The sequence below is a fragment of the Rattus rattus genome, chromosome 5, assembly GCF_011064425.1.
Source record: "Rattus rattus isolate New Zealand chromosome 5, Rrattus_CSIRO_v1, whole genome shotgun sequence".
Taxonomy (NCBI): Eukaryota; Metazoa; Chordata; class Mammalia; order Rodentia; family Muridae; genus Rattus; species Rattus rattus.
In genome coordinates this window covers 125,409,037-125,418,220 of record NC_046158.1, presented here as the reverse complement: position 1 = coordinate 125,418,220, position 9,184 = coordinate 125,409,037, and the positions used below count along the sequence as shown (strand labels likewise).

The 9,184-nt window shown below is 47.2% G+C and overlaps 1 protein-coding gene across 2 annotated transcripts in view; it reads right to left on the bottom strand.

Annotated features, from left to right (window-relative positions):
- Window positions 1–9,184, bottom strand: part of Rin2 (Ras and Rab interactor 2) — a 126,665-nt gene that overhangs the window by 105,971 nt on the left and 11,510 nt on the right. Inside the window, exons 1-2 of one of the 2 annotated variants that reach the window (XM_032904341.1) lie at window positions 8,473–8,558; window positions 8,238–8,330 (exon numbers count right to left, since the gene is read on the bottom strand). In XM_032904341.1, coding sequence (XP_032760232.1) covers window positions 8,238–8,294 — 57 coding nt within the window. In that variant the 5' untranslated portion in view covers window positions 8,295–8,330; window positions 8,473–8,558. Of the gene's footprint in view, window positions 1–8,237; window positions 8,331–8,472; window positions 8,559–9,184 lie in introns of those variants that run through there. The other variant, XM_032904342.1, reaches the window with a different exon arrangement.

Here is a 9,184-nt window from a genome sequence, read left to right as displayed (position 1 = left end):
CACCCTTCCTTTTCTTCTGGTCCTGAATCTGTGGCTCAAGCAGTATTCCTGCCTTACCCTCACAAGTAACTTAGACCTCACAGATGTCTGTTGCCATACTTCTTAGCCTTATTACTGATTGTTTCTTTATTTTTTTTTTTTTTAAAGACTGGGTCTATATTACCCATGCTGTTCTTGAACTTGTATGCTCAAGAGACCCTTCTGCTAGGATTAGATATGTGTCGCCAGGCAGTTCAAGGGTTTATTTTATTTAAAAACAACATCAAAGTCCCCTGGAGCATATGTGGAGACTCGTAGGCAGCATTCAGCTTTTGACACTGTTGGCCACAGTATGCTGGAAACTGACCTACAAACCTACTTGACATGTGTGCTTGTTGCTTTTAGCAAACACAGCACCTGCTATCTCATAAGCTCGTGGCCATTCCTTGAAAGGCATGTCCTGGGGCTGACCTAGGATATAAAGGTGTCAAAATCACTGGCAAGAAGCCTGTCGTACACCTAAAATGCAGACAAGTGCCATCTCTAGAGAAGGCCACTGTCCCTGTGACCTCTCTGTATGATATTTCTTGGGTGGGCAATCCAGAAAAACTGTAAAAGCAACCAGACTGGCTGGGCCATGAAGTGTAGAAATACTGCTACCAAGGTCCCAGGGTCCCAGGGTCCCAGGGTCCCAGGGTCCCAGGGTCCAAAGCTTAGGCCCTGGAGACCCTAAAGAGCTCAGCCATTGTCCTCAATAGGATAATTTAAGAGAAAAGCAAGCCAGTAGATGTATTCACTGTGGTCAAGAACATCTGGAAGAGCAAAAAATGAAGGGGTCCAGCGACCATGCGTGACTTGACACCAGGCTTATGCCTGGTGTCAGTAAGGACCACATGGTCCTGGTCAAGGTGTGGTCTTCCTTATGCCAGAAAAATCACTGCCCCAGCTCACTCAGAACTATGAAATCTCCCCCTCTGGCTGGCATCAGGCTTCATCCTTGTCTTTCTCTAAGTATGAGACTTCTAGGGTCACAGCAATTTCTTGGGACTCACTCCCTGAGGCTGCCTTTTCTCTCGCTGGGATTGTTATATACCTTGGGGCAGAGTCAGGCCAGGTGGACTCCTATGTTCCCCACCTGTAAAAGGAGGGATTTATGCCAGATAAACATTAATTCTGCTGCCCCGTGTGGTGGCCACCAGCCACGAATGGTGGCTGAGCATCGAGATAGGAACTGAGACACGCTCAAGAGTAACATGAGATGGTTTTAAATAACGTATTTCGGCACATATTCATGCTGTACGTGCTAAAATATGCTATTGCAAATTAAAACTATAGGACAAAAATAAAAATTCATGTGATATTATAGTCACACCAATAAAATTTGCCTTTGATTAGCTCTACTTGTGTCTTGCTTTTTAAAGAAAACAAACAAAAAAACCATTTTCCATGGAGCTACAGAAAAATCTTAAATTATGTCTCCATGGGACAATGGCATTCTCTAGCCTTTGTCTATCGGGCACTGTCTGTGGGGGAAAAATATATATTTATGAAAAGCAGAAGGCACAGCCAAATGCTAACGCAGGGACACTTTGCAATATCACAAATTAACTATGACTCTGCCTATCATCCTGACGATATACATTTCTAATCGTCACTGTTGCCACATGAGGTATTAGGGGCTGTTTGGTCATAGACCACATGACTGAGCTTCCTGGACACTGGCAGGTGATGCCATCTTCTCATATTCTTGGGGACAACCAAGGAGGGAGAGAGGCAGCCACACTCATCTCTATGGCTTTTAGTTGTCCACAGATCCACAACAGGGTCTGCTCAGCTGAATTTGGTTCCGCCTGTTATTTTTCATTCCTCTGCCCTACCTTTCCACTGCTCTGCAACACTGACTTGACTTTAGTTGTGCATGGGGAGAAACGAACTTCCGTACAAAGGTGATTCTGAGAGCTCAACTGCAAGGAGAGCCACTGAGGTCCAAGCTGCAGTGAGGCTCGTCCAGTTCTGGGTGACTGGGGGTCTGCTCTGTAGACAGGGTTCCTAAGACTGAATACAGTTTTCGGTGTCCAGCAAAGACTTACAGCCAAGGGAATTCGGTTGAGATGAAATGAACCATCACTCAGTCAGTAGAGCCAGATTTCAGCCAAGCACCCCTATCCATTACCATGCCAGAGAGCTCGCCTGTGGTTTCTCTGACATGTAACTGCAGGTTTTCTGATTCTAACAGACAAGCTCAACACACCAGATTGTCTAAACTGTGCAAACCAACCACACGGAAGGATCTCTGACATGCAGTCCCCGCTGGAATTAGGGCCCTTGAATGTGCCCAGGATCTCAAGCATACTATGTAAGTCTACCAGTATGCCATGCTCCCAGAGGCTCTCAGCTGGCTTAGGGTGGGTTCATGGATGTCCAAAAGGCTCAGGACTTGTGAGGCCAGGTGAGCAGGGTCTCTGTAATCCAAACACATTTCCTTCCTGGTTAATTAAGATCAACCTTCACCACATCCTTTAGGCTTAGGCAGGCGAAGAAGTCCCACTTAGGATAGGGGAACTCTATACACAAGTCCAGACAGGCAAGGGTGGGCCAGCCAAGGAAGCACAACGGCATTCCTATACATGTGGGTGGTATGGGCTGGTCACTGTCTGGCATCATTCTGTACTGTGAGAGTGAAGAACTTCCTCCTAGGGCCCGAGTCATCAGGCTAAAGAACAGGAAAAACTTCTCTGATGGAACCAAGTGGTGGATTGAAGTTTAAATCTTGGAACTATGTGGGGACCACAGCTATGTCTTTCTACATGCCATTTTTATATGTGTACATTCAGAGGTCTCTCTCTCTCTCTCTCTCTCTCTCTCTCTCTCTCTCTCTCTCTCTGTGTGTGTGTGTGTGTGTGTGTGTGTGTGTGTGTGTGTGTGTGTGAACTTGAGGTCAGGGGACAGACAGCCTTGTGTATTGTTCATTAGGTGCCTTCCCCACTTTTGTTTTGAGACAGGATCTCTCACTGGCATGAAACTTGTTCAGTGGGATAAGCTAGCTACCTGCTCCCGCCTCCCACCTTGCCATCCCTGGAATCACACGTGTGTGACACTGCACCCAGCTTTTTTTTTTTTTTTTTTTTTCCGGGGCTGGGACCGAACCCAGGACCTTGCGCTTCCTAGGCAAGCGCTCTACCACTGAGCTAATCCCCAACCCCTGCACCCAGCTTTTAATCTGGGTTCTGGGATTGAACAAACATTTGTGAGGCAAGCACTTTATCACCCAAGGCATCTCCCATGCTTACACCCAGGCACCTCCCCCACACGCCCCCAGCCCCCTTTCTACTGCAATTTTATTTTCAGGCAAAAGTGAAGGCAGATCCACACTTAGCCTGTGTGAGTCCTGCTACCACTGGATAGGATGGTTCTGCTACCACTGGATAGGATGGTTCTGCTACCACTGGATAGGATGGTTCTGCTACCACTGGATAGGATGGGTCTACCCAGCCCGGAAGGAGAGCCGAGGCCAAGCTGAGGGACAGGTGGTAAGAGCTAACCTTGGAGGCTGGCAGACAGAGGTTTGGCCTCAGGTGGTAGAGACTTGAGTTCCAGACCGATGGCCCTAGAATGTGAAGGTGAAGCCTGCTGACTTGATCAGAAGCAGATCACTTAGATCATAGGTGTATGGGTGTATCCTTCATGATATCTACTCATGAAAGAATGAGGTTGAAGGGACTCTAGCCAGCCCGGGCCTGGCACACATGGCCCTGGCAGACCTTGCCCTTCTTCCCCATTCCCTCTGCCTTGCTAAAAACCATTAGATTACATTCCTAAAGTTAGCCCCCAAGGTCCATTCCCTTATTTGGCCACTTCCTCCTCCTGAGGCTGACTACCAAGGTCCAGCTATCAAAGTATTGAAGTCCAGCAATCAAAAGTCCCCTTTGGCTCATCTAATGAACATGCCCAATTAAATTAAACACCTCATCCTAACATGGGGTTTCCCTTTTTACCTTTTTACACTGGCATTTTCCTATGGGCCATGTCTGTCTCCTCTCTATCTAGAGACAGTCATTTGTCCTCCCTTCCCCCAGGACATGTAACCCTCCTCTCTCCTTTGCCCCCTTACCCCCCCTTTCCATTGTTGTCTTCCCCTCCTCCTTTCTCCCTCTTCCGGTATCTTCTGTCTTTGTCCCTTATCCCTGCCCTTTGTCTCTCTGGAGCACATAAATCTCCTGCCTGCTGAGAACTTGGCCATGGGGTATCTTGGACGGACTTCTGAGGTTTCCTACAAAGGTCCTCAGCAGGTGGCAGGTGTAGGGGAAGGAAGAGGGGGATAAACTTTGGGGACTTGCGAAAGCACCGGGTCCCTGAATTGTAGAGGCAGCTTGGAGGAAGCTGGGAAGATTCAGGAAAAGGAACCTCATGATGACTGAACATCCACGTTCCTAAACCTGGAACATGTCCAGCCTGGAATAACATCTTTCTTATATAAACTCTTTCATTCAATTCACCCTTCAAGTATGGCTGCAGTTGGTGTGCGTACGGATTGCTCAGCTACAGGTTATTGTTGAGGGTTCCACATCTCCCCATTTCCCCATGTTTTCATACTGGCCTTATGGAGCAGGAAAACAGTATTATTCACAGGTGGCTAAGGAAAATTAATCACGGTGCTGTGAACAACTGGAAAACATGTGTGTCCAGCGTAAGATTTATGTGGCTTCCAGGATGTGACCCTACAGGAACAATGACCAAGGGTATCACAGTTACTCCAGGATGCTTGGACCATCTGGGCCTCTTCCATGCCCCTTTGTGTCTTCTAACCTAAGTTGCTTCCCATGACACAAGAGAAACCAAGAAAGCACACATCAAAGCTTGCCACTGGTAGTTAGCAACTCTGCTTTAGAGCACACTCTGGGTAGGGAGAGTTACGATGAAGAAAAGGTTGCTGAATGTCTTCCAATGATTGAGCCCTGCACAAAATCACAGAGCACTAATAGCCGTGAAGGATGATAAGCCTAATGTGGGGTTCAGTTATGAGTCAAGACTCCTCATCTCTTATGATGTCTGCGGAGGAGTGCTTTACCACTGCATAAGTGTCACTCCGAATTTAGCTCCACTCCTACCTGTTGTAGTAAACATTTAATCTCAATTGGGGGTTTCTACCCCACCTTTGATCATTTAGTTCCCAGATAAAAGACACACAACCTATATATTTATAATAAGCCCTTAAAGCACTAGAGCTGGGCAGATATCAACCCTCTGATGTTATCATGTCTGCTTCCGAGATATAACTTGCCATGTTCCACTTGGGTGGCTCTTACTCCAACAGGTCAACCTTCATGGCCATGTTTTCATGACTCATCTACCTCATTGCGTCTTTTCCTCTCTCTACCTTCTTCTCTCTTTTCCCCTCTTCCTTTTTCCTGCTTCTCCCTTCTCCTCCTTGAGGTCTCTCCTCAGACCTCAGAAACCTAAACCCCACCTACCTCTCTTCTGCCCAGCTATAGGCTGTCAGCATCTTTATTCAACCAATAGTTTTAAATTAAGGAGCACAGTCACTTAGCTTTACTTTGTATATGTACAGATTCTCTTGGCCCTGGGGGCAATCAGGCCGTTGGAGGCCAGTATTTAGCATTACAATACACAGCAGCAAATCTCCACACCTACTTTCCAATCTCAGCTGTCAAGTGAAAGTTCATTTTCTTAGGAATTTCTCTGGAGTCCCAGGTTAGGCTGCCTATTCTCTGAGGCCCCATGGACTCTCCATCCCAGGGTCTATTGTTTTCCATGACAATAATAATGTGGTGATGTGCTGATTTGGTAGTTATCTTTCTTTGCTACCAGACTAGAAGTTCCATGAAGCCAGGGGTGGCTTTTGGTTTTTATCTAGCTGGCCTGGGTCAGGGCTTGGTGGCATAACTCTAAATAAGATGGGGCATGGGGAAAGAGCCTATGGGTCCTTGAATGTACTGAGGGGCAAGTCACATGGGCCACCGGATCCAGTTTGCTATTAATAAATGCTCAAGGGTATGACTTTATCCTTGCAGATAACTCCATGCCTAGTGCTGGCGAAGACCACTGAAGAACAATGCCCGTCAACACAAGAGGGGGCAGAAAGACCACAGAAAAGTGACTATCATTTCCATGAGCATCTAACTTAAAGAAAGTATATAATTTAAGCTCTGTCAAACATATAGATAATAATAAATGGTTCAGACGCCTTTGCCAGAATTTTCCAAAGGGGGCTCTGACCCAGGAGAGGCCAAGAAACAGAACTCACAGAGGGTTTAGCTTGCTTTCATCTTGACTCCTTCACATAACCTGAGACAGTATTTATTACAAGCCCATTACTGTGCCTGCTGCTTCACTGAAAGCTGAAAATGAAAACAGGACTGAAAAAAAAAATAAACCAAAGCAAACAAACAAATAAAAACCCCCCAAACAACTGACCAAAACTGACGTTAGGGTGGACAGTCCATTGAGTCTAACAGGACATTTCCTTAGATATTTTCAAACCCAGTTCTGACCACACTGTATTTTCCTTCACCCTGACTTTGAAGTCTAACTACTATGTAAGCTATCATTCCACAGGGCTCCGGTACATCCTAAGGTAGTAATTAAGGACTAGCCAATATTTAGGCTAATTTAGGCCATGCTTTGGGATAAAACAGTGTTTGAGATGCTGCTTTTACATGCATACCTCAGTGTAAGATACAATCGAGGGCTCTGGGGTTCAGCTCCTGGTCCCCCAAGAAACCAGAGGATGAACCTCCGCCCACCCGTCTCACGTGGGTAGAAGTTACGCGGATTCGATGAAAGCTCGGTAACCAAGCAGAGGACGGAGATTAGTTATGTGGACACAGCTTAACTCCCTGCACTGAGAACGGAGGTCATGTGTGTCAATATTACTTAATTCTTCCAGGATCTTCCTGCCCATAGAGTTAATTAAGTCTATGAGCCAACAAATAGCTTTTCTATTCGCAGTAGGAGCTCCCAACAGCTTGCTCACTTGGGAGAACAGCATGCTTGTTGATCAGTGGTTCGCTCAACAAGGCTCACCTCTGTCTACCTGTTCTGAGACACTACCTACCACACTTGGCTGAAATCTAGTCTGAGGTGCTACCCGCGACCAAGCTTCGCTGAGATCCAATCACAGGCTGGTTTGGGGCTCCACATCCAAAGCCTCTCGGAGCACCTCCCAGGGCCCCTCGCTTAGACCCTAATGAGACCATTGCCTTCGCTCCAGCAATAAACTCAGCTTCGCTCTATCAAGTGTCTGGTGGATTTTCTAGGGCCAACCTTTAACATGCTATCAATCCCAATCTCTTCGGAAACAGAAAACACACATAAGACCAAATACATACTTATTAACACTGAAGGGCTTCAGGTTTACTAACCACAAGCACTTTTCCCCCCTCTCAGTAATAAAGCAGTAAGTTTCCTTGGTGTGCCTCCTCTGGGGACCAGGGCCATTGTCTGACTGCAATACACTTCGTGTGCACTTTAACCTCCTTTAGTCTATTTCCTTCTCCCCAGGGCAGGGGTGAGGGGGGTTCTTCAGGAGTTTCCAAAATAAATTGGCATTTCTTTGAGGGTATGAGTAAACAGGCCAAAAAGCCACAAAAGGGAAATTAATGTGCAAGTGCACATTACAAATGACTTCTCAAATCTTAAACATACTCAGCCCATACAAAATATTCTCTTAAAAAAAATCTCTCATTAAGCCAGAAAGTTACTTTAGCCCCAGCAATGCCCACATGAAACGGAGAAGTTGTATGGTTTTAATCTTGTCTTACCCTTGCCCCACTGTAAGAAATCTTTGAGTGTTCGAGAAAACAGACCAGGAACTAACATTTGACCAGCCTAAGGTAAGGTCCTGGAATCAGTATTTTGCTTTGGTTTTCTTTTTCTTCTGCACTTTAATGACTCAGTCAGACGAATAAATGCACTGGTCTCACACCATTAATTTTCTGGAAAGCAAAGTGCAGCTTTTATCCTGAAATTCCCCGGCTTAAAAAGCTGGAACAGCCCACCACTACAGAGCCCCTCTGAGGTCCTACAGTGTGGCATCTCTGCCCCAGCCCCCAGCCAGCGAGGAAGCATTAAACCACAAAGCCCCAGCGGCTGAGCACTAACCCTGCTCACAGGCAAGCTCCCCAGGCCCCAGCTGGTTCAGCCAGCAGGCTTCCAGTCTGCAGCTTCAGGGCCTGCAGCTCCTCAGGCAGCCACGCAGAGGGGGCAGAGCTGAGATCCCAAACCCAGTTTCCTTTTACCTTAAAGAAACTTCCTCGCTTGTCCAGACCTCGGGCGCCCATGGTCCAAGCTGACATTTCCCCCAGCGAGGCTCTACTGCATGCCGGGGACTCCTGAAGGTAGAGACATTTTCAATGGTTAGTCCAGCCTGTAGGAAATTCCTTTCTAAGCCACAGAGCACTCACAACAACAGTCCTGCCAAGATCTTTTTCCGTCAACAACATTGTGCCATTTATTTCCCACCAAAGCCCTTACATCTCCTTTCAGCCCGATTTCCTGCCGCAGCCAGCACTCTTCCTAGACTGTGCCCCACCTCACTGCCCCACCCCCTCGCCAGCAGCTGACGTAGAAGGTCCTCAGGACTTCGGGGAGCATAAAGGTGGCTTTGTGTGTTTGCTTGACCCCACGCTGAAGTCCAAAAGCAACCAATATTAGTTGTCCCCATAATCTGCTCTGAAAGCTTATAGATTTCATATGGCAGATCGCAGAAGAATGGAGTTCTCTATGTCCCAGGAAATCCCGCTGTTAGGGAGTGAGGTCAGCATTCCCTCAGTTAGCTCTCCTCCCGGGCAAGCAAGGTCAGCAGAAGGACACTAGGGAGAAATCCCTCTGTCCCCCCCCACCCCCCTTAAAGCCAGCGAGACTGGGATGCAGCCCAGAGAGTCACTGTTTACAGAGCTCGTTTGTTTAAGGGAACGTATGTAAACAGCTCCAGGATCATCCAAGGGCTTGGGGGTAGGGCTCACGTTGGAACACAGAGGAAAATTTAAAGGCAGGATCACAACATGGTCCTGAATCATCGCCGAGACGATCATGCTTGGAATTTCCCTTCCTAGAACATAGCACAGAAAGCAGCAGTATGTGCACACACCCTACAAAGACTGTCATCTTCCTTTCAACGTTAACTGGGTACACACACCTGGTGCAATAGACCTGGCCGAGACAGGTGTGTACTGGGGTGGCACAG